Consider the following 26,955-nt stretch of genomic DNA (forward strand, 5'->3'; position numbering starts at 1 on the left):
AGTAAATCGTAAGCGCTTATCGAGGCGAATATATGGGGTATTCCATCCCATTTCGACCAATTTTGAACCCGACCTCTTTAGAATTGGCTGAAAGTTTTTCTTCTTTTTCTAGCTTACGGAAGACGTTTTTCAGAATTTTTTCAAATTTTTTCATCCAACTCAAAAAAAGTTATGAATTTTTAAAAAAAAAACACCGTTTTTGTTTTCAAAATGCTATAACTTTTTCAAAAATTGACCGTTTGGGATCTTTTTTTTTTTTTAATTTGTTTTTAAATGTACTTTTAGGAAAAAATACAAAAAATGTTTAAAGTTTTTTTTTTAATTTTTCAGTTTTTCGAGATTTTTCGAATTTCGCCATTTTTTTTTTCTCATAAAAAACTTCAATCAATTCTGCAATCATCCCCACTAATCCCGGAGTGGGCCGATTTTTTTTTTTATTTAATTGAAAAAAAAATTTTCAAAAATAAAAAATTTTTTTTATCAAAATTATTTATATAACAAAAAAATGTAAGAAAATGATTTTTAAGTATTCTTTTCTTTATATATTATGGTAATCTACGATTAAAATAACCAGGATTAATAACTGACACAGTAAGCGAGTCATTTTAATCGTAGATTACCATAATATATAAAGAAAAGAATACTTAAAAATCATTTTCTTACATTTTTTTGTTATATAAATAAAATTGATAAAAAAAATTTTTATTTTTGAAATTTTTTTTTTCAATTAAATAAAAAAAAATCGGCCCACTCCGGGATTAGTGGGGATGATTGCAGAATTGATTGAAGTTTTTTATGAGAAAAAAAATGGCGAAATCCGAAAAATCTCGAAAAACTGACAAATTAAAAAAAAACTTTAACCATTTTTTTGTATTTTTTCCGAAAAGTACATTTAAAAACAAATTTAAAAAAAAAAGATCCCAAATGGTAAATTTTTGAAAAAGTTATAGCATTTTGAAAACAAAAACGGTGTTTTTTTTTAAATTCATAACTTTTTTTCAGTTGGATGAAAAATTTTGAAAAAATTCTGAAAAACGTCTTTCGTAAGCTAGAAAAAGAAGAAAAACTTTCAGCCAATTCTAAAGGGGTCGGGTTCAAAATTGGTCGAAATGGGATGGAATACCCCATATACATGCAACATATAGGGCGAATGGTATATGAGCGTTGATTCAAACATATTCTACGGTAAGTATACACGCATGTGCATATTTTACTGCAACCATTATATAAAATAATGTAATGGATCCAAAACGGCGGTTTTTCTAATTGCCAGACAACATGTAAAAAAAATGTTGGATTCATAGGTTGACGTCCAAAAGCTTTCATTTAGCAACGATCCTTTATGGTTTCATCCTTAGCCAATTTTGTTATATCCAAAATAAATATATCCACTATTTTAGATAACGTTATAGCTATGCACTGATTATTTTGTACACACAAGTACATTTGTGGATGTAACGGTATATTGCGAGCGCTTATCTAGGCATATGGGTACATACATACCCATCTACAAATTATCGTGTCTATAGATGTATCCGACGAATACCTTGCGGGGGAGTGCGTTGTTGTTTTACGACAAAACAATATGCTCAAACAATATGTATGAGTAATACTACTTAGGTTGATAGCTTCACTTCCAACTGGAGCCATCCTCTAAGTTGTCATTCATCATCATAATCAATTGTCTAACCAAAGGTTGTTATATCCCAGATAAATTGATTAGCATATGTCCATGTACATTAGATTGAAGCTTCTTTTTATTTCCTTATGATTACGTCCAGGATATTTCCTATAAAATTTTTAAGTTTTGCATAGTGAGCCATATTTTTATTACTAACAATGGAAATTCCAAACACATGTGTTTGCCTATCATATATTATTTTTCGACATGGTTGGATATTTTCCAAGAATATATACATATATCCGAAGGCGGAAAACAAACATTTTGAGTCGTTCAAGATATATTAACGAAAAAAATGCTTATTTATGATAAATCTCTCTAAATAGGACGAAGAATACTCACATAGTGGCGATGATATGAAACCAATATTACTAAAATAAAACGAACAATATGATAAACTTTGATTACAAAACAATCAGTGCATAGCCATAACTTAATCCAAAATGGCGGATATATTAATTTTGGATCCAAAAGAAAATTGGCTTCAGTGTAGTAAAATATGCACATGTGTCTATACTTACCGGAGAATATGTTTGAATCAACGCTCGTATACCATTCGCCCTATATGTTACATGTATATATTAGCCTCGGTAAGCGCTTACGATTTACTATTGCATCCTAAAATGTACTTGTATGTAGAAATTATCCCGCGCATGCAACAAACGAGAATTTTTCGTTCAACAAAGCAGAAAAATAATCAAAAATAACCAAAAATCAAAAATAATCAATTACTTTTTATTGTTTTTTATTTTTATTTTTTCAATAATCGTAAAAAATCATGGTTTTTTTTAATTATTTTTTCAAGCAATTGAAAAGTAATCATTAAAAATAGAAAATAATGGCAAGTAATCGTTAAATGGCGTTTAAAGAAAATAATCAATGGAACGGCTACTCATTACCATTAGTAATCATTATTTAACAGGTCTGGATTGTACCCCAGCAACAAACTTGTATAACTCTTTAATAAAAAGGGTTACCACAGGTTAATCTCTTTTCAGACACAATTGTTCTACGGTTAGTCCAAATAAGGGTTGTCGACCATGACCTCATACTTAAGTTGAAGATATTTGTATGAGAGGATTTTGAAAAATCACTTGGCCTTATATTCAAACCTCTGTTGTTTATTTGCGAAGCTATCAAATAGCGTCTGAAACGTAAATTTATTTACACACTTGAACATTACTAAAACCAAAAGGCTCCATTACTGATACTTAGCATAGACTTGACTTGGCTTGCGAACTGTCACTTACAGTTCTGTTAAATGAACATTGCATGTTACTGATTACTCAAAACTTAACTTGACTTAGAAGTCTGTTGAATTTTGATTTTCTATGTAAGTTCTAAGTGACGTTTACATTTTGAGATGCCATTTGTTTGATTCCATTTCATTTTGACATTTTGTCATACAAATTGACATTTATTTAAAAATAAATTTCAACGCTGATTATGATGCCAGATTTTATGCGCCAAGTGGAGTATAATCGTGGCTAAGTTGCCAAGTTTACGCCAAGTCAAGTCAAGTCTATGCTAAGTATCAGTAATGGGGGCTAAAGTCTCCCGGTTTGGCATCTCCTAAAGTTGGCGGCCCTGTTGTTGTAGCGATAAGGACACTCCCCGAAGGCCTTGGGGATTGTTATCGATGTTGATAGTCCTTTGCCGGATGCAGATCCGGTACGTTCCGGTACCAAGCCCGATCATCTCGGGAACGATTTGTTATGACCACAAGCGACCTTCTAGGCCATACCGCCCCCCAACCTCCAAGATCCATGAGGAGTTCGGGGTCGCCAGAGCCTCGGCTTTTAATGAAACAGGATTCGCCACGGATAGGTGACAATTGGGTTGGAGATACATATTGCGCTGGCAACTCCTTGAAAGGGTTGCGCTACACAACCCCTTGAATCTATTTGGTATTTTAGTCACCTCTTATGACAGGAATACCTCCCGCGGCTATTTCTAACCCCCTAACCCGCTGGGGGAGTTGACGGCCCTGTTAACAACTAGTCCTTTAAAGTGAATCATCATGATTATAGACTATCCAAACCAAGTTTAAATATCACCTACATATATGTACATACGTTACGGCTCCTGTCTGTTACAAATGTACATATGTAGGTGCATATATTTACCAGATGAGGTTCTGACCTTCCCAAGAAGACTCGAAGTGGTAAAGCCAAAGCTTTGCCAAAACAGTCGAACAAATTACTGGGTATGCTCCTACTCTAACATAGTAGACAGTCGTAGACCATAGTGAACTCTTATATCATAAGGCCGGAAACAACAAATTTAATGCTGAACATATAACCATTAACAGTTTCAACATAAAATTGGTCGACGAAGACTGTTGAAATAAATGTTTCGAACAAAAACGTCTGCAAATTTTTAAAAATTTGATCCTGTATAATTTAGTTTATCCTCGCCGAGAGGGTGGTATCCTTGGCCGAATAGTTAATCCCTAACGTATCAAGGTGTTTCTCTGGTGATTCGAATAGTGTCTTGTGGGCTATATAGCTCGGCAGCATGGAATTACAAAAACATCCGCCAGAAAGCCTTCTTAGCTAACGTCGACGAAGGTATAAATTCGATGCCGCAGTCCTAAATGTTCTGTTCTGGAATACGGTGTGAGTGGAATTGCTACTGCTCGAACTTCGGAAATTGTAGCTCTTAAAAACAGCGGAATAAACCGGAGGCTCCCTTTGGTGCGATTAACAATAGGCCAACATCAATGCTTATAGTTAAAAATGTGCCACGAGAATCATGACTATTAATATATCATTAATGGAGGCCGTGAGTCGTTTTTGGGCGTGAACAGCAAGAAGCCAAAAATGATTTAAAGTAATCGCGTCGACGACGAGTATTAGGAGTTATCTCAGAACATCTCCTTCCGCGAAATTAATATTTACACGAGGCATACAAACAAAAGTGTGACCAATTTAAGTATTTGTATTTTTTTAGGCAGACTCTAGCACCGGTGCTATCTTCGAAACCTCACTAGAGTAAGGGATTGAAGGACAGTCCCTCCTGAAGGAGCTATTTCTTGGATGAAATGAACGATCAGGGAGAAATTGAGCCGTGTTGCATTGAAGTATCAGCTATTGGTCCTGGCAAAAACTCCGGATCACTCCAGTATAAAACCGGTTGCCGTTGGAGGTCCGAAATGGCCAAAAAATCGATTTCCCTAAATACATATAAACAAAAAATTTCCTAAATATAACTTTTCCAAATAAGGAAATCAAAATTTATATTAAGTACGCCAGCGTATACTATGGATTCTACGCCGCCGCCACCGATAATGAAATCGACGTAAACCTCTTCTTCTTGTGACCCCTGAACAGCATCTACATATTGAGGCAAAAGAGCTCAACATTAAAGGGCATAATGCAATGATAAACAGACAGTTTTGCTAAATTTTTATAAAGCAGGACACCCCAGCAAAAAACTGCTTGGTTTAACACCGTCTCCAAGAGGAATAAGGAAATATTTCCGTAAGCACAACGATGAGATCTGGCACCTGCCTACGCAGCCCTTTTATCCAGTTAGGCATTAAGCAAAACCCACACAGGATCGGTAAGCACATTTGCTAGGTCGCGCAATAAACTCTCATTTGTACAGAATCAACGCCAACATATGTAAAATATGTCCTGAATGCGATGTGTCAACACATCACACCAAACCTCTTTTTAATTATTTATCAACTTCCGGCAAAGAACGACACTACCCAAAACCTTCGGGAAGTATCCTTATCGTACAACAACAACAGGACTCTATCAGAGTTATAAATGGCAATTTCCAATAGTTTTTTTTTAAAGCGAAACTTACAATTCTACCAGAAACTGCTTTGTCAGTTGCCATAACAAAATATCCCAATCTGGATGTCAAACGAAAACTATTTCACATGGTAGTAAAAATATTACTGCGTGAACTTACCACCTTTATATCGTGAAGTTGAAGAATTTCCGAAGCAAAGCTAAATTACGACAAAGTATGCTCGGTCATCCAAGGCAAATCAACATATGTGACCCGGTCTATGTAAAGGTGGCTTCTGACTCAAAATAAACAAGCCACCTTTTCATAAGCCGGGTCACATATAGTACTAAATTAAATGAGATATTTGCTGTGATGGATATGAGCCAAAAAATAGAATTTAATACGTGAATCACAGATACAAGTGAATCGAAAATTGATTTATAATTTTCAAACTCGGATGAAATTCACTGTAATAATTTCCGGATATCTGATCATGAAACTATAAAATTTATTATTAAAACGTCCAAAGTATACAAGATGAGACTGACCAAGAAAATCATAGCTTGGGACAAATATAATAGTGATATATTAATAAGCATCCTTAGATCATTTAACTTGAACTTTACTGTAAAATTATCAATTGATGCAAAAGTTGAATTAATTAATAACATAATTATTGAGGCTATGGAAAGTTTAACCTACGAGAAAGAAGTGCATATCAAGTTAATGAATAAATGGTATGACAGAGCATTGGCACAAATGAATAAATACAAATATAATATGTACACGCGTGCGTTAAAAACTGGAGAATAGGATGAATATAAAAATATAAATAGTTCATACAAAAAATTAGTCAAATTAAAAAAAATAATGTACATGGAGAATAAAATCATTATGAATGAAAATAATGCTAAAGAAATATGGAAGTATCTCAAACAAACGGTTACCCTAACTAAAGATAACGAAGAGATAAAACAGGTGATACTGGATGGCATACTGGTTGAAAACGAAACCGATCTGGCGAATGGTCTTAATGGATTTTTTGTAAAGAGCGTGATTGAAATTAATAATAACATAGAAACCTGTCCAGTAGCACTAGAGGATACATAAGTCCATTCAAAATTAAAGTTTGCTAAAATTACCACCAATGAAGTTATGAATATCCTAAAAGACTTTAGATAAATATTATTTCTTCAGCGACCTATTAATTCCTATAGAACATAATTTGTAAAAACTGGCTCGAAGTCCGGTATATTAAAAAACGCAAAGTTTTTAGTTTTTTCCCGGTATATTTCAACCTCCTTCGGAGATCGTCTTCAGAAGATATATGAGTTCAAATATAATTTTTATTCGCAACCGCTTAGTTAGGCGTGCACGGGAAAAACCTAAAAACTTTGCGTTTTTTGAAACACCGGACCTCGAGCCAGTTTTTACAAATTATGTTCTACTAGGTTAGGTTAGGTTGAACTGGCCGGTTCATGAGGACCTCACATAGACTGAAAATGTTCTACTAAAAGACTTTAAATATAAAATTAGAGGAAGAAATTTTCTATCCGAAGGTGTACTAAAAGATTGTATATCGTATACCGGATATTTCTATGCTCAAATAATCAATAACGGTCTAGAAGATGGTGTGGTACCTGAAATGTGGAAAACGTCAACAATAATACCTGTCGAAAAAGTTAAAAAGACAATGCATTCTGAAGAACTTAGACCCATAAATACCCTGCCAAGTGATGCTAAAATTCTCGAAGTCGTTGTTAAGAATCAGTTGGTGAATCATTCCTGTGAGACAGGGCTGAACAAAAAATTAGTGGTATCAGTTTTCCTTGACCTCGAAAAGAGTTTTTGAAACGGTGGATAGAGATATTAATAAAAAAAAAAAAAAAATGCAGCGAATTGGCATAAATGATATTGAACTTAAATGGTTCCGCAACTATTTAAAGCAGAGAAAGCAGAAAACAGTTATAAATGCTGTGACGTCTGATGAATTAGAGGTACCCATAGGGTTACCTCAAGGCACAGTATTGGCACCTATACTATTTCTTATATACATAAATGATATATTCAATGCTATCGAAGGTTGTGAAATTAGACTGTTTGCGGATGACGCATTAATTATGATCAGTGAAAATAATATTAATATTGCAATTGCCAAAGTGCAAAGTGAACTAAATAACTTGTATAAATGGTTGTGTGGTAATAGACTGAAACTAAATATTAATAAAACTAAATATATGATAATAACAAGGAGGAAAATCAATGAGGATGATATAGCCGAGCTATAAATAAATGATGAAATCATACAAAGAGTTAACAGTATAAAATACTTAGGAATAATAATTGATAATAAACTCAAATTTGTAGATCATATAAATTATACAATTGAAATATTTGCTAATAAAATAGGAATCATTCAGAGAACAACTAAATTCATTCAAAAAAAGTACAAAACTTTATATAAATCAATTATTGAACCGCACTTCGTGTACTGCCCGTCCATTATATTCATAATATCGGATAAAGAAGTAGACAAGCTCCAAAAGCTTCAAAATAGATGCATGAGATTTATTCTTCAGAAACCTAGAGATACACGAACGGCTGACATGTTGAAGACTTTAGACTGGTTAAGTGTGAAACAAAGGATTTTTTTCCACTTCATGAAATTTATAATCAAACATGGAAATGTAGCTGAGTATTTAAATAAAAATATAGCATTAGTTGAGCAAACTCACAACATAAATACGAGGAAGAAACATAATTTCAAATTGCCGCTTTTAGAACTGAAATTGATCAACAGAATATTTTCTACAAGGATTTGAAAAGTTACAAGGATCTGCCTATGGATATAAAAAGTTGCACCAAATAACAGTCTTTAACCCTTTCACCCCTGAGTTTTTTTTTTTTCGAAAACAGGCGGGGTTTTCATCATTACGACAGCAAATACTGTAATATGGGTAAAATATAAGATGTTTGGCATACTTGAATCCTTACCGTTATCCTGGGATATATAATCCCAATGACATTTATAGGTGAGACGCATAAGTCCCAATAATACCAAAAGGGCCAAAAAATTGTACACATCTAAAGGTATAAACAAATATTGGGATATTATCCCAAAGAAATGCATTATTGGGATTATATGTCCCAATGCAGTTATAAATATAAAAAACTTCTTTTTTCATTATGATTTCTTTCCAATTTCAAAGGAATAATATTTATGCACACCTTAATTTTACAGCAAGCGGTATATTACGAATAAAAACGGATAGACGTTTCACACTGAAATACAACGCGTTAGTGATGAAATTTCGCGACATGTCTGTGCAAAATATTGCGTAACGGGAAATTGAAGGTTTTATTGGGCGCATTTCAATGCGTAATTGGATAAAAATTAAAAGTTATACACATGTTTGAAGTTTGCTGGGACGTATTGTCCCAGTAGGGGCGAAAGGGTTAAAGCAAAATTATATGAATATTGTAAAACCTTAGCTACAAGATAAAACACTGTAATATATTCCAATTTACGAATTAGGCTTCTGGCCGTAATAAATAAATAAATATAAAAAATTAATAGGTTAGGTTGACCTGGCCGCTCCATGAGGACGTCACATAGACTGAATGAGTCCGTAGTGTTACCGGAAGTTTATTTAACGACCAAACTGAAAAAACCCTATCAAAAAGCTAAAAGTAATAAATTGCGCATTATTTCTTACCTGATGTAAAGCAGTTAATCCATCAACATTGGCTGTATTGATATCGGCACCATTTTCTAACAGCTTTAGCACTTCTTCCTTATCACCGGACATGCATGCTGCCAAAAAGACACAGCCCGAAGAGAATTTGATTTTACGTCCCCGTTCCGGACGTGGTGTTGGCGGTTGCCGATTTGTATCCGATTCCTCCCAACGTTTCAGTTGTTCGGCACGTTTCATAACCGCCGAATTGTTACGAACGTCCAGTGAAGTCATTTCTGCTATCTTATTTGTAATATTTCGTTCAAATTTTTAAATCTATGGTGTGTTATTAGGCGTTGATAGTTTTTTTAGCGAATACAACGCGTTGTTACTTTGCTACTAATATTCTCAACTCAATTTTTTTGTTTATGAAATTTAATGGACCGTTTTCGCCTGTCTATCAGCGACCGTCTGACAATCAGTGGGGCAACTTGCCCTTCTGCACCGCCCAATTATTATTGGCGTTATGCGGTGAGAGTTTTAAATTTCTTAAATGAGCAAATTTAAATTAAAGAATGCATGTATGTGTGTATGGCTTTTTGTTCACTACAATCTTTAACGAGGTTTATGGATTATATTTATGATATTTTTTATGCCTTAACTACTTAAACGTTTTGCAATAAAAACCTAATAAACGTAAGATATGTTATTAGATACGCGGGTTAAATTTTCAAAATTAAAATTAAGTATATTATTGGTAGTAGAAAGAATTTCTGGTTTTGTTCAGTTGCAACTCGAGAGGTTAAGTGCCTATTTCAGTATTAACCTCATTCTAAAATCCGAGGCCTTAGTCCTAAAGCCACTATTGATATATGCCCATTATTCTCAGGCTGTTTAGCACTCAATTTGCCTTGCAGTCAGGAAAATCCGCGGTTCACCATTCACAGCTTCGCGGAAAATATTTAACCAAAGCATTGTCTATTAGGTTAGGTTAGGTTTAAGTGGCTGCCGTCCGCAACGGAGCGGCACACTTAGGCCAATGTGAAACCACACGGATTTGTTCCTACACTCTCCTAATCACACTACTTCGTTGAGTTTGTGAAGCTAACTAAGCGTCGTGTATTGACCTCAGCTATATCGGTCAGATCTGCGAGAAACATCTTGCCCATAAAACGTTGCCTTCTTTTACCGAGCGCTGGACATTCGCAAAGTAGATGCCTAACAGTTTCAGGCTCTTCTTCGTTGCCGCAGGTTATACAATAGTCATTAAATGGAGCGCCAATCCTTTCCGCATGCGGTCCAATACATAATGACCAGTGAGAAGACCTACTAGCATTGTCTATTAGTTCTAACAAATTTGTACCGGTGCCTTTTACTCTGAGAAGAAAACTATACATTACAGAACAATCCCTGGGTGGCACAAAAATTCATTTAAAATAAATAAAAGGACGCAAAATACGGGGTTACACTGGACAGAACCCTGACGTGGAATCCTCATCACCTTGAAGATATCTTAAACAAAGTAACAATAGCTTTCTTCGCCTGCACTCGACTCTATAGCAAAAGACGGGAGCTATATCTCCCAAACCGATATAAATAAATACATGGTGCGATTTATCTCCGACTAGATTTAGGCCGCGGTTCTCTTCCAATTTGCATTGTGCTTCTTTTAATTTTCCCTACAAATTGGCGGAACGAAACCTACTCGTTTTATGCCGACACCAAACGGCAAGGCAAATGCATTATCACTGCGAAGCTTTCCATGGCAGAAATACACTCGGAGTATTTGCCAAATTACTGTCGAAGGGCAACTCCGCTTAGAAACCTTTTTTATACATGAAAAAAACTTTTTTCTAAATTTCTACGCTCAGAATCTCGCGAAATTTTGAGGTGGACAGAACTTTTTATGGAACAAGGAATGCATATACTGCCCAGACTCAGGGGTCTTTCTCACGGGTAGATGAAAATTTGATGACGAAAAAACGGGAGCTGTAATCTATGACCCATACTTCAAGAAATGGATACCAACGGGATGTTACCCCACTACTTTTCAGGCAGAAATCCATGCAGCCAGAGGTGCTTTCGATAGCGAATGTCTGCGAAGTGGCTTATCCTCGAAGAGTATCCTTTGTTAGGATGGGTTCTCGGGCATCAGGGACATGAAGGTTATGAACAGGCAGACTATGGTTCAAAGCCCTTCTGGGAACTCCCAAAGATATACAGTAGAGAAACCATAAGTAACAAAGCGAAGAAAACAAAGCACTTCAGACAACACTTGATTTCTGCGCCCTGGGCAAAGGCAGTCCAAATTATTTACACTCCCAGCAATGAAAGTATAAGCCAAGTTCATTAACCTTAGCAGAGATAACCTACGACCTCTCACTGGGGACTATACTATTGTAGTCTACGGTATCACCTAAATAGGTTAAATCTATCCGATACGCAAAGCTTTTATGAGCGGGAGGATGAAACGCCGGTTCATATTCTTTACGAATGCGTCGTTCAAAGAGACTCTCCCATCAAGGTGGCGGCACGCTTAATCGCTTTGTAGTATGGAGTAAAAAAATATTGAAGATAATGAAGAAGTACTTAAATACATTAAAGGCTTCTACATACAGTAATAGGCTGGAAGGTCGAAATAAAGGGCGCAGTACGTCGAGCCCTTTAATAATAATAGTAATAATAATTATAATAAATATTACTATTATATCCCTTCACAGCGCAATAACAACATTTTTTGTAAAAGTAGGTTTTTTTTTGATAGGAAATCTCAAAACTAAATACATTTTTTTGAGATTTTTTGATAATTAAAAAAAATTTATTTATTTTTGAAAAAAATGTTATGTTGCATATCTGCAACAACGGTAAGTTGAGTAAAAAAAGGATACAATGGATAGCATGAAAATGATTTCAAATGGAAATTTGTGAAGCAATTGTTGATCTTGTTGTAATAGAGCGATACTCAACATTTTTTGCAAGTCGTTTGTGTATATCCAGTGCACTTTGGATACTTGCATCGCATATGAGATTCATCGTACATGAAGGCCAGTGACCGAATTGGTCTTGACGTATTGGTTGTGGTGGTAAGTGCTGCGAAGCTTTCAATGGTTTGCCTCTAAGCAAAACTGGAGCGTTATCATAGCATGCGACGTTTTCATTTTCACAATCTGTAACTTCGCTTTCCTCCGTGGCTATATCCTCAATATAGTCTGGATCTCCAAGGTTGTCATCACTTGACAACTCTTCATCATGCGAACTGTCCAGATCTTCCAAAACGTTACTTATTTCAGTGGAATTCTCGTCGACATTCTAAGTGAGAGAACCCCGAAAAAATTTTCTATGAAATATACTATTTCTCATCTGTACTAGCACTTTGTTGCATTACTGCAACAGTTATATAATTTTGCAATTTCTACAGTTTGGCGATGATGCCTGAAGTAATTCCAAAGAAAATCGTTGCAGAGCGCAACATAGCTATGTATATAAGTGACTGCAATTATAACTACATGAAGGAAAATAAAGTGAGTTGAAAATTATGTTGCAGAACTGCAACACGGCGCCGTGAAGGGATATTAATATTAAAAGAAGTTTCACTTCTTATGCGCTAGGCACTGCACGCATTTTTTTCGTTAGTTAATTTATTCTTTATGGTTAATGCACTTGCCTTGCTTTTATTCAAATATCTACTTGTTGGTAATATTAGTTTTTTTTTTTTGTTAATTGATTTTGAAACTATCATTTATAATTGACTTTGGTCAATTTAATCATAATTTGGCTTTAACGCACCATTTTCTCTTATTATTTTGTTTTTTTTTTTTTACTTATCTTTTTTCATAGATGTTCACAAATGCACACACAACAAAATGCAAAGACGAAAATAATAATCACTTTGCTACTATCTTTTCCGATTCGTTTGCTGCACCAGCACCTTCTTTATCTAGGCATTGCACATCACAGGTTTTCTTCATAATTTTCTTTTATCGTATGTTTTGCTTTCTATTTTATGCACTTCATTGCATTTATTAGACTTTTTCATGTCGTATGCTTTTATTATTAAATTTAGTAATTATTCTCTTGTTGTAGATTTCGTCGTTTTAATTTGATACTTGTTGCCTGTGCTGTTTTAATTGTTGTTGTAGTCGTTTCAATTGTTTTTCTCGTGTTGCTTACTTTCAATGCAAGATTCACAATATTTACAAACGGTATTCCAATTATTCTCATGACAAGATTTCGTTCACTAATAACATCACTACTGGCACTTTTTCATTAAGTAATTTTGCCTTTTCTTCCTTTACTAACAGAAAATCTACTTTGGCCTTTTTCAAATTTCATTGTAGCACAAATTGTTGGATAAATTTTTTAGTTTATATCGTTTGTGTTTTTTGTTCATAACTCTTAACTTGCTTGATTTTTTTAACTCTTATTATAATGACAAAAAACAATAATTTGGTTTTGATCTGGTAGGTATATCGTCTGTGCACTCGGCCTTTTATCTATTGTTTTGCCTTGTTGGTTATTTATATATGTACATACATTCACACATAAATGATCTGTAATGAATAATTTCAATATATTTATTTAACATTTCTTCTATCTACACTTAGTTAAATTATAACCAAAACACATATATGTAGGTAAATATATACAATAATAGGTATGTGTTTCTTATTCTTAGCTGCATTACACACGCGCTAATGGAAATAAAACAGAACACTTGTCGAGAGTTTAAAAAAATATGTAGCAACTTTGGCGTACGCAATAGCAGAGGAACGGCGAAAAGCTCATGCGATGATCGGGCTCCACCATACACTCGCTATTAGGCGAATTGAAACAGTACTGCCATCTCGATTTTTTTTTACTGATATATGGGAGTTTCCAACTTGTGCTAGTATAGCATTTTTAAATCATGGTTCAGCTTTATGGTTGTCTCATCCAGGAGCGTGCGCAGGAATTGTCTATGGGGGGTTTTGGACATATGGATGCTCATAGTAAGACTAGTTTTGCGATAAAAATTAATAGAAACGGGGGTAAAAAGAAACATTTACCATATTTATTGGCTACCAGTCAACAAATGCACTCTTCCATCTGCCACTTTTTATGAAAAAAATTCAGTCGTTGTAAGCCCATGGGGGTAGAGGGGTTGAACCCCCAAAACCCCCTTGCGCACGACCCTGGTCTCATCACTATAGCAACAACATACAGCAGCGTTCAAAATCTTAGTAGTCGACTTAAAAAACTAAATAAATGTAAAGCGCGATAACCACCCTCGTGGTCCTTTTAATTTTTCCTACAAATTGGCGGAACAGGAAATACTTGTTTTATGCCGACTCCGAATGGCATCTGCAAGGCAGATGAGTTTTACTGAGCGCTTCTCATGGCAGAAATACACTCCGGAGTGCTTGCCAAACAATGCCGAGGGGCGACCCGCTTACAAAAATTCTCTTCCAATTGAAAAAATTTTTTCTAAAATTTTGATGTTGCTTTTGTCGGGGCGTGAATCCATGATCTTCGGTGTGGATGGCGGAGCACGCTACCGTCGCACTACGGCGGTCGCGGTAGTAGTGGACTTATGCACATCAATAAGAATGGATTAAACAAGTAAAGGTGGCTAAGTTAGGGTGTAACCGAACATTATATACTCAGCGTGAGCTTCAATTGTAGATTTCATTTCAGATAAATTACTTTTCTACTTAACACGTGGCACCGCCCGTTTAAAAAAAATGTCTCCCCATTTCCTCTTACAATAAAATTTGTAAAGTGAAATATCATTGATTCAAAACTATTTTTTGCTAAGTTATAGCTTATTATTCTAGTCTACGACCCTTTTATACTTGTTTTATATCTAAGTTGCCGTGGTCTTTAACCGACCCCGTCCATTTTTCCTAGAAATATTTTCTGCTATAAGGATAATATGTGTACACAATTTCATTACGATGTGTTAATTTTTCTTCGAGTTATGGCTCCCGAAACATAGAAAATTGCTTAGTCATTAAAGGGGCGGTGCCACACCCATTTTCAAAAATTTTTGTGTTTCCAATTTAATGTTATAATTCAATTTAGAAAGTAAAATTCTATTGACACAAAGCTCTTTTTCGCTAAGATATATGTAGCTTATTATATTCGTCCACGACCCTTTTAAAAATCGTTTATATAAAAGTGGGCGTGACCGATTTCGTTGATTTTTCTTCAAAGCATTCCTTTTAGTAAAGGAGACTTCCCTGCCGAATTTTGTTACGATAGGTTTAACGATTTTTGATTTATGATTAATAATATTTGTAAAATTGATTTTATCACAAGTGAGCGGTGCCACGCCCATTTAAATAAAAATTTCAAATTTTTATCAAGAGTCCCAATATCATTCCACATGTCAAATTTCAACATTCCATGCGTATTATTTTTTAAATTATCAGGTTTTTTGTGTTTTCCAAAATTTTATATGTATATATAAAAACTGGGCGTGGCTACCATCCGATTTCGCCCATTTTCAATACCAAAATTGTAATGCTCAATAGATTAAACTGGCTTAGTATTAAACAGTCAGTTAGTTATTTCACATTGAAATTTATACACCAACTTAGGTTAGGAATGTTACCGAATTACCTGAGTAGTAAAATACATTATAATCATGAAATCCACAATTATGGAACAAGAAATTGCAATAATATAAGACTGCCTAGAATAAGAACTGAGTTCGCCAAAAGGTCTCTTGAATATTTAGGGTATAAAATGTATAATGAGTTACCTTCTGATTTGAAAGACTGTGAAAATATTAGTAAGTTCAAAGAAAATTTGTTTTTATATTGTACGTCACTAAATGTGACATGAGTATTTATGTTTAATCTCTTATTTTAACCTAAACTAGGTCTTAAAGACCGTAATAATAAATAAATAAATAAATAAAATCTATTCTGGGTCCAGATAAGCTAGTGTACCAACGTTGGTGAAGATATCTCAATATTTACTCAAGTTATCGTGCTAACGGACGGACGGACATTGCTCAATCAATTTTTTTTTCGATACTGATGGTTTTGATATATGGAAGTCTATATCTATCTCGATTCCTTTATACATGTACAACCAACCGTTATCCAATCAAAGTTAATATACTCTGTGTGCAAAGCACGCTGAGTATAAAAAGTGCCTGTAATCGCTTTTACAAAAAAAATTTTACTTTCTTTCTCTTATAGCCTAAATATCTAACAAATCAAATCGTAAAACAATTTCAACCTTGATCTTACTTTAATGAGATAAACAAATATTTAGAAAAAACTGCAGCTAATTTTGCGCGGCCAAAAACTTAGTAGTGTAACAAATTGTAAGTAAAATTAGTCATAATTTTTATATAAATGTGGCTTCACTTTTTTGGATTGGGTGTTGTCTAGTATTTGAATTAGTATTTAGTTACATGACCCTTAATCTTTAGAATTGCAGCACATCGACGTGGCATTAATTCAACAAGTTTTTGGTATCTTTCAACGGAAATCGACCCCTTATACAGCTTCCCATAATGTTGGCTTTTAGCTACTTTGCTCGTATCTTTGGCATTTCGTCTGTGGCATTAGGCAGCGTGATTTCCTTGAGTATATCAAAGTATAAAGCGCCAGTCATAACTGTCTTAGCCCAATGAATGATTCCTATGCGCCAGTCATAACTGTCTTAGCCCAATGAATGTTTCCTATGCCTACCCAAGACCATAGTGCTGGAACCTCCCTGTTTTACGGTGTTTGTTGTATATTTCGGATGGTATTCGATGTAAGGAGGACGTCTTACATATTGGCGTGCTCCATTTCCACCATATATGACAGTCTTAAACTTGTCGGACCATAAAATGTTGCGCCTTTGGCCGAAGGCTAAATAAAATGTTCTTTGGAAAACCGAAGTCTCTTTTATAGATGTGTTTTAGTCAACAACGGTACTTTTCTTGGACTATGGGCACCCAGATCGTGCTCACGCAAACACCGACAAACAGTCTCAATGCTTGAAGACACTTTTAAGTTGCAACTTAAATTTCATATAAATTTAACAAAACCAACAGGTTAAACCTAACGAGTGATTGCATATTTTGAAGCCTGCTTCTTAGTCTAATTGTTTTTAAAGTGAATACCAATACCAAAAAATTGTTGTGTTAAAAAAACGTTTCCACTTAAATGAACATGCGTGCAAATTTTGATTTGATCTGTCGGGAAGTCGCATCCACTGACTGTGAAGCTCTTTTTCTGGGAAACGATCTTACTGTTTTAATCTTTTTAAAGATACTGTCAATCAAATTTGTTTTAATAATATACCTCGAAGAAAAAAACCACTGTAACAAAATTCCATGGTATACTAAAAAAAATAAAGCGGCTGAAGAATTTGAGAAATACATATTTCAAGAATTTTAATTATACCAAGTCCTTGGTATATAAAGCTAAATTCCTGCAACTTTGCAAGTAATTTAAAGTGCTAAGGAAGAGGCTCCACAGAAATTTTGGATTAGATATTAAAGAAAATCCCAAGGCGTTTTGGAATTACGTAAAACCAAAAAAGCTTTGCTCGAATATCATGCTGTTACTACGATACTGAGCATGACTCTTGTTGTTGTTGTTGTTGTAGCGATAAGGTTGCTCCCCGAAGGCTTTGGGGAGTGTTATCGATGTGATGGTCCTTTGCCGGATACAAATCCGGTACGCTCCGGTACCACAGCACCATTAAGGTGCTAGCCCGACCATCTCGGGAACGATTTATGTGGCCACATTAAACCTTCAGGCCATTCCCTCCCTCCCTACCCCCAAGTTCCATGAGGAGCTTGGGGTCGCCAGAGCCTCGTCTGTTAGGGAAACAGGATTCGCCGCGGATAGGTGAGGTTGACAATTGGGTTTGGAGAAGCTATATATTGCGCTGGCAACCTAAAAGGTTGCGCTACACAGCCCTTTGAATCTGGTATTTTAGTCGCCTCTTACGACAGGCATACCTACCGCGGGTATATTCTGATCCCCTAACCCGCTGGGCAGCTAAACTCTTTGCAGATTTTTTCCGCTCAAATTTTGTAACGCATTCAGATGTCGCGCAGGTTTTCCCCCATATGCCTGACTCTCTTATCAACTTCGGAGCATTGAATCTTTCCACTGATGATGTTGTCGATGGCATTCAAAACTTAAAATCATCTACGCATACTGATATTGACGGCTTATCGTCTTATCTATTAAAAAACTGCTTGCCTCTAGCGTTCTCCCTCCTTATAATTTTCAACAAATTCCTCGAATGTGGTGAATTCATTGATTATTGGAAGATAACCTATATTACCCCAACTTTCAAGAGTGGCAATAAAAATAATGTCGCCAATTATAGGCCCATTGCAAAGTTGTCAACGGTATCGACATTATTTGAGTATATCGTTAAACAGAAAATGTATTTTTCCGTTACGCGCCTAATCGATGAAAATCAACATGGCTTCAGGCGAATCCTGTTTCACTAACAGACGAGGCTCTGGCGACCCCAAGCTCCTCGTGGAACTTTGGGGTGGGGAGGGAGGGGATGGCCTGAAGGTTTAATGTGGCCACATAAATCGTTCCCGAGATGGTCGGGCTAGCACCTTAATGGTGCTGTGGTACCGGAGCGTACCGGAACTGTATCCGGCAAAGGACCATTACATCGATAACACTCCCCAGAGCCTACAACAACAACAACAGCATGGCTTCATGTCCGGAGCTCCACTGTGACTAACCTTTCAATTTTCTTTGATTTCTGCGTATCTGCTTTCAACAGATGTCTTCAAGTTGGTGTTATATACACGGATTTCTCAAAAGGTTAGTCACTCAATTTTGATCTCTAAGCTAGCCTATCTGGGTTTTCACTCAATATTCTTATCTTGGTTAAGATCATACCTTAGCCAAAGGAGCTGTGTGGTTGCGATTGACAACACCTACTCAAATTCTTTTATGGGGCCATTGCTGTTCGTCTTGTTTAAAAACGACATTTCGTATTGATTCGAGTACTCAAACATTCTCCTATACGCTGACGACTTAAAAGATTTTCAATACCATATCAAATTCTTCTGATGTGGAATTGATTCAGTCAGACTTGGACAATGTTGCAGTATGGTGCAGAACAAATAACCTACCGCTGAATGTCAAGAAATGCTTTCATGTAACCTTCGCTAAATCGCGTAGTCACATTCCCACCTCGTATTCCATTGATGGTGCTCGTCTCTCAACTCTTAAGGGATTTAAGGATATAGGGGTAGTTTTCGATTCCGATAAAGTGATTAGGTTTGATACGTGGGTTGACTTTATAAAATATATATTTATTAAATTGGGGTAGTTCTATACGACAGCGTGACACTGCTGTTGTTGTAGCAGTGCTTCGCCCTATCCAATAGGTGCGACCGATCACAAATTGGCATCAATGTCCTCTAACGGGAGTCCAAGAAGGAAACTTGCTGTTTCAACAGGGGTGGACCATAATGAGAGGGATGTTAGAGGCGTTGGTTCCACAATACAGTTAAAGAGATGGTTGGTTTCATGTTGGGACACATTACAATCAGGACATATGTTTTGTATGTCCGGGTTGATTCTGGATAGGTAGTTGATCGAAGTTGAGCTATAGTGACGCCCGTTTCCCTAGGGAGAGTGCGTTCCTCCTCTGCTACTTATTATTATTGTTCTTTGAGAACAGGATTCACCGGGCAATTGCTAGCATAGGGGTCCGACGCCTGTTTGTGGATTTCACTGAGGATCTGCTTGTTTTTTGCGACAGCATGACACTCTTGATACCACCATTGATAATTTTTAATGAAAACTAGATCGTGCACCGTCTTGTAAAACGTTACCCTTTTTTAAGTGAGCGTGGTCGCCAACCGACTCCGTTATTTTCATACAAGGTAGATGTAATAGCAAGAAAAACCTCCTGGATTTAAAAAGAAATCGAATAAAAGACTTATCCGAGAAAACCTAAACAAAAAGTACTATATTTGCCAGAAATTAACGAAAGTGGCAACGTGAAATCGAAATCAAACAAAGCAGAAGTGAGGCGAACGCTCACGAAGATTCCGCTACCGATCAACGCAACGGAAGAATTTGCTGGAGGTGCAAAACACCGACGGGAACAAAATGAACAGCAAATAGAGCCGCATCAGAAAATAAATAACAGATTTATCTACTGCTCTTTGGCTAAAGTGTCAACCGCGCTGTTACATTGTGTTGTATGTAGTGATTTTTTTCGAATCTGACACATTTCCAACAGCCGCGTAAAAATCACACAACGAACCACAAAAGAGAATATAGAAAATGGTACATAATATGAAACACAATTGCATAAAAGGAAAATAGATATCGCCTTGTCGTTATTGCTGGAAAGGTTTCATAATCCGAAGGAAGATTTGTTAATAGGAAATACAAAACATAAATTGCATGCATTCTAATCAACATTTAAATTGAATGAACAAAGCTCTAGCGAACTTGCGGACTATGAAGATGTAGACTCTGACGCTTCCTTCTATTTCGATCATAATTTTACATTTGTAATCATCTTTAATGCAGAATTTCCGGCATTTTCACAAAAACGAAAGTTTAACAACTGTAACATTCCGTCCCTCCAATGATATATATACATATGTATGTGCGTTTTATGCGTAACTAGATCGACTTATTTGTAGTTTTCGTTGCCACCTCAGCTCCTCTAGCAATTTTATATTCTTTCGACTTTTTCGCAACACATTAACCGACCGACCAAGTAATCTCTCTACTCGCATCTTTTTTTTCGTTTAATTTTTCAGGTTGAGGTTGGGGCTGCGCCGATGGCTTGCGTACGCTGCTATGCTGCACTTTGCTTTTCAACATTGCAACTCGTTCGCCCCTTTTTCTTTAAAGGCTTTCTTTCTTATTATGTATTCTCAGCATTCACAATCTTAAATACATTTTCAAACTATTAAATTCATTTTAGTATTAAACTAGTTTTGTACGCATTCCTTAGTATATGCACACACAACTTTACACAATTTTCTAGTTGAAAATTACCAAATTATTAGCTAATTTTCCGATTTCGTCAAACTAGGCGACAATTTTGATTTTTCACATATAAATTTTCTCAACTTCTGTCACTTTTTCACTTAATCATTCTTTTCTTTTTTATCCGTTTGCAAGGTTGCATTTATTATCGCCGTCCTCTTGTGCAGTTGTTCGCATGAAGATCTGTGTTTATTAACGCTTTAACAGGGTGATTATAAAAAAACTAAATCAAAAACAGAGTATTTTTGTTGATACGTTGCCAAAAAGTTGCTGTCAGTTGAGAGAAAATTTGTTATCTATACGGCAAGTTGAGCCAACTGCCAAATGAAATAGTTATCCTTATATTTTATGGAAAATTACTTCGTTAATATTTCACTACAATATCAGGAGAAAAAATTGTATTCCTAACCAAAACTTTCAAAATGTCAAAGAACCGTCAGATAGCTAAATATACACATTGAACCAATGTATCGAAAAATATGTATGCTCAGTAATTTGGCAAAAAACCCCAACCTTTGAGTGGATCAAAGCTCTCTATTCACAGTACTACATGGTAATAGAACTTCCCAATTAAATGTTCTTCTATCTAAAGCTAATCAAAAATAAGGGACAATTAATGATGCCTTATAACCAAAAAACCCATGATAGAATTATAGAAGGTGGCGCATTGCACATGTAAACATTATTTAAAGGCAATTTTTACGTCATTTTCCTTTAGCTCTTGTTTTTTCTATTCCTAACCAAAACTTTCAAAATGTCAAAGAACCGTCAGATAGCTAAATATACACATTGAACCAATGTATCGAAAAATATGTATGCTCAGTAATTTGGCAAAAAACCCCAACCTTTGAGTGGATCAAAGCTATCTATTCACAGTACTACATGGTAATAGAACTTCCCAATTAAATGTTCTTCGATCTAAAGCTAATCAAAAATAAAGGACAATTAATGATGCCTTACATGGTTCAATTATGTACAGGTTGGCTCATCTCATCAGCTGATTTTATTTATGTCATTGCATGGTCGAAGGGATTGTCAAAAGGAGATGGCAAACTCAAAATGAAACCAACACATTGGCAACATTTTACTTACACATACAAAAACTGCTAAGTTTTATGTTTCCATTCCATACCATTCGCACCAAGCCCAATACACAGATTTTGACAATTTGAACAGACATATTTTGTTGCTTTACAGATGAGCCAACCTGTATATAGTTTAGCCATGGATGCCTTATAACCATAAAACCCATGATAGAATTATAGAAGGTGGCGCATTGCGCATGTAAACATTATTTAAAGGCAATTTTTACATCATTTTCCTTTAGCTCTTGTTTTTTCTCTCTTTCTTTCATTCGCTGAAGAAGTCAGGTGTGACGTAGATGCGCAAAACGAAGCAATTTTGAACTCGTGAATGCACAATATTATGTGTGTAAATTGTGCAGAAAACCATTGTAAACTTTACCAAGTAGCGCAACTAACAGCTGATCACTCAAAATTTGACACACATAAAAACATCACTAATGGCCATATTACTGAAATCTTAGGGAAATTTAAGTTAAATTTTTAAACAGATATAAGATGTTATAATTTTGGAATATATAGCATCTAGGACACCTTAATTGCAGTAATTGAAAGAAAATGTTTGCTTATACTCAAGTATTTAATTATTTTTTCTAAATTTATCTTTGATATTGATGCAATGATTGAAGTTATATTAATCCAATGCAACTTTGCTCTTTCTTCCACTCCATTCGATTGTCTCTTTCACTGAATTCGAGTGCCTTCCACTCTATTCGCAACATAACCTCAATTTAACCTGCCAAACTCTATAGTAAACAATGCATAAAACCATAACCAAATAAAACAGCTGATCGAACCTACCTTATGGAAATCAATGTAATCGATTAATGGTGCCATGCCATAACGCTAAAGCCATAACCATACCATAGACAACCAATTGGTTTTTGCTTTTTCGCCATATCCATAACCTAAAAATATTTGAGTTGGTGAATTTATTAACTTTTTATATATTTTATTTATTGTTTTGGATACGTTTTGACTAAGAGACTTATTGTTTGTGGAATATGTTTGTAATTTTTTGCGTTTTCCCCGTTCTTATGAAAATGTCAAATGTTTAAGCTTATAGCACCATTAATAGATCACAACGGAGATAGTTACGGATATGGGTATGGTTACGACTATGGCGTTAGGGTTAAGGAAGTTCATTTTGGCTTATAATTGGTTGGCTATGGTCTGGTTATGGCGTTAGCGTTATGGTATGGCACCATTCATCGATTACATTGATTTCCATCACAAATCACCTACCCAAATTGCGCATTCACGAGTTCAAAATTGCTTCGTTGGGCGCATCTACGTCACAATTGACTGCTTAAGCGAATGAAAGAGAGAAAAAACAAGAGCTAACGGAAAATGACGTATGAATTGCCCATAAAAACAGCTGATCTTTGGTTTACATTCGCAATGCGCAATCTTCTGTGTGCGGATTTCTATAACGTAGGTCGATCAGCTGTTTTATCTGGTTAAGGTTTTATGGTTATAAGTCACCATTAATTGCCCCACAAATCACACACAGAAGATTGCGCATTGCGTATGTAAACAAAACATCAGTTGTTTTTATGGGCAATTCATACGTAATTTGCCTTTATCTCCCTTCTTTCATTCGCTCATTCGGTCAACTGTGACGTATTGCGCAGAACGAAGCAATTTTTAACTCGTGAATGCGCAATCTGGGTATGTGATTTGTGAATTGGCCCTTTAAGGGCTGAATGAATTTTTGTATGTGTGCCAGTCGGGTATTTGACGCTTGCCCCGCAACAATGCCCACGACTATGAAATAAAAAGCCATCAATCAACATTTGCATTGAGAAACCGTAGCGTTCGAACGTGAATATATCGTCATCGGATGATGATTTTTTTACTTGCAACTACAGCAATTTTATTAAATAAAAAGAAAAGGAAAAAGAGTGACAAAAAGGATTGTGGATGAAAAGCTTGTACGCAAAACGTAATACATTGATAATTTTCAATAAATTTTAATATGAATTGCTGTTCTTCCGCGCATTTGTTCATTTTGAATGTAAACACAAACTAAATACAACACTGCTGTTTTGTTAGTCACACCCCGCGACTATCAAATAAGCAAGCGTCAAATGAAAAAATCAAAAATTTTTGATTTTCATCAACGTGTAGCCGACAACAAATACGTGTGTCACAAAGCCACCCGACTGCACTAACACGCACAAAATTCAGTCAATATCGTTGCTAATCGCCGGAGCCCTTAAGACTGCACCGCTTTTAAACTACTCGTATTTATTTCTCTCAAGCGAAAGGCCCTTCCGAATAGTTGCTTGCACGGTTGTCACTGTGGTCCATTTGGGCCAAAACTAGTCCCTTACAACCCCATTTTGTGCGCTGGTCCCTTTCTTCAATTCTGGTCCTTTATAGGCAGTAGCCACGGTTTTGCTACTTTTCTTTCTTTTTCACTCAATTCACAATATTGGCCAAAAAAATGACACACATTCGATAACCACCGTGTAATTTTTGAATTTACTTCAATGCGAAATTCGAGACACTCTCTGTGAAGAAGCCATAGAAAAAGCGGTATCTTTGTGAAAAGCGGGATATTGATATAGTGAAACGTGCAAGAAGGCGCCGAAAATATCCGGAGAATCGGCTAGAGATGTTGGTCTTTCCGCAGAATGTGAAAATTCTCGCGTTATGAACTGTTCTCGATCGTCTCGAACAAGAAATACGTACAAGATTTACATGACTAAATGATCTTAATTTTAAATTTGGATTTCCCTTAGACTTTGGAAATTTGTTAAACAAGGATAATAACGACTTAGAAAGAAATTGTAAGAACTTGGTATAGTATTTATTATTAAATTATTAACTTTGTATTTTATACTTAACATTTTGAATATTTTGTTATCGAATTAGTTTTTAAAAATGAAAATTTTTGATTAATAAAATTTTAAGCATCAAATAAATAAAACAATATTAAAAAAATAAATAAATAATTATTTTAAATATTTGATTATCCATCAAATATTTTTGGCGATCGTGCAATTGAACCAACTTCTGAAGAAATAACTTAATTGGATGTACATATATATTACGTCTGATGGGTCAAGTAAAAACACCATCATCACTGTTTTGTACTTACTATCGCATGTAGAAGTGTGTGCAACTGCACTCATACCATATGAAATGAAACGCACATATCTACAGGGAAAAAGGCCAAAGGCAAAAAAAAAACCCTTTTTATTTATGCACCAATCTAGCACTCAACACGTATTGTTATTTCTGATATATATATAATTGTACTATAATTTATTTGCGCACCACACTACTATTTTATCCACAACCGTTCTAGCAACTCGCTGGCACCGCGTTCAATTCTCAACTGACTACACAGAACGATTCGCTCAATCCGAATCGTTATTTTTAATTCTAATGCGCAATAGTTTTTTTGATCATGGCAAGCCATGACATGTTCCACTCCAACGTATATTTTTAAAACGGTAAACTTATTCGTGCAGGCGCATTCTCCCCTGCGCGACATTTATGACGCACAGCGAGAAAATGCCCCTGTACGAAACAGTGCCAGCGAAAACCTACGGTTTTCTTAACTAAGCTTACATATGCATACATAGATATCTACATAATTTATTATCCCCGATGCTTCATCTTTACCGCTGTTCTGCTATGTCTGGCTCCACTGGTAGTATGCATATCTTTTGTACGGGTCTCGTTAATTTGCTCGTTTGTGTCTGCACCACAACAGATCGAACTAGTTTATCCTTACTAAGGACCAGTTCAGTAACTCGTCCTAATGCCCACTGGGCTGGTGGAAAACTCTCTGCTTTGATTATTACCATCTGCCCAATCTTAATGTTCTCATGTTCTCTGCGCCATTTCTTCCTCTCCTGTAAACTGTTTAAATAGTCTGTTTGCCATCTATTCCAGAAGTGTTGTAGCATTGTTTGCCTTTGCTGCCAGAGTTTTATCCCTAAACATGTCGGTTGATCGTTCACCAGAAACGGAGGCGGCAAAATCAATGGCTCCCCAATAATAAAATGACCCGGTGTCAATGCCTGCATGTCATTTGGATCATCTGACAGCGGATATAAAGGTCTGGAATTCAGTATTGCCTCAATCTCAACTAACAACGTCACCAGCTGGTCTTGTGCCAGCGTTTTCTGGCCCACGATCCTGGTCAAGTGGAATTTCATTGACTTTACAGCTGCTTCGTAAATCCCTCCTTGATGTGGCGCTGCTGGAATCATGAATTGCCACTCAGTACCCTTGAGACCAATATGTTCCAGCGCTTCTTGCCCTCTCCAGCAATCCATAGCCCTTTTAATCGTTTTGCTCGCACCAACAAATGTCGTCGCATTATCGCTGAATAGTTTTGCACAACGACCTCGACGTCCAATAAATCTTTCAAACACGCAATGAAGGATTGAGTTGTCAGATCTAGCACCAAGTCAATATGTACAGCCCGAGTTTTCAAGCATACAAACACAACAACCCAACATTTAGTCTTGTCGACATAATCGTCTCGCACCCTCACACGTACATTAAATGGACCAGCATAATCTAGCCCACAGTGAAGAAATGGTTTACCTGTTTGCACCCTCTCAGCTGGTAGGTCTGCCATCAATTGTTGTTCAAGCTTGTAATTATATCGCACACATACAACGCACCCACGTAAGTATCTTCTGAGTTCATCTCTCAAACGTGGAATCCAGTACTTTTGCCGAATAAAATGTGTCATTACTTGCACTGCCCCATGCTTTGTTTGTCTGTGCGCATAATCGGCTATGAAGTGAGCCAATCTGGAA

At 35.9% G+C, this 26,955-nt stretch overlaps 1 protein-coding gene across 19 annotated transcripts in view; it reads right to left on the reverse strand.

The window, feature by feature from the left end:
* Mbs (Myosin binding subunit) overlaps window positions 1-21,202 on the reverse strand; it is a 277,656-nt gene extending 256,454 nt beyond the window's left edge. For 10 of the 19 annotated variants that reach the window (XM_067757380.1, XM_067757383.1, XM_067757387.1 and 7 more), the window contains exons 1-3: window positions 21,096-21,202; window positions 12,767-13,652; window positions 9,142-9,650 (exon numbers count right to left, since the gene is read on the reverse strand). In XM_067757380.1, the coding sequence (XP_067613481.1) occupies window positions 9,142-9,396 (255 nt within the window). In that variant the 5' untranslated portion in view covers window positions 9,397-9,650; window positions 12,767-13,652; window positions 21,096-21,202. The other 9 variants (XM_067757376.1, XM_067757369.1, XM_067757370.1 and 6 more) reach the window with 9 other exon arrangements.
* Between the last annotated feature and the right edge of the window lie 5,753 nt (window positions 21,203-26,955).

This window comes from Eurosta solidaginis, chromosome 5, assembly GCF_040869045.1.
Source record: "Eurosta solidaginis isolate ZX-2024a chromosome 5, ASM4086904v1, whole genome shotgun sequence".
NCBI classification, from domain to species: Eukaryota; Metazoa; Arthropoda; class Insecta; order Diptera; family Tephritidae; genus Eurosta; species Eurosta solidaginis.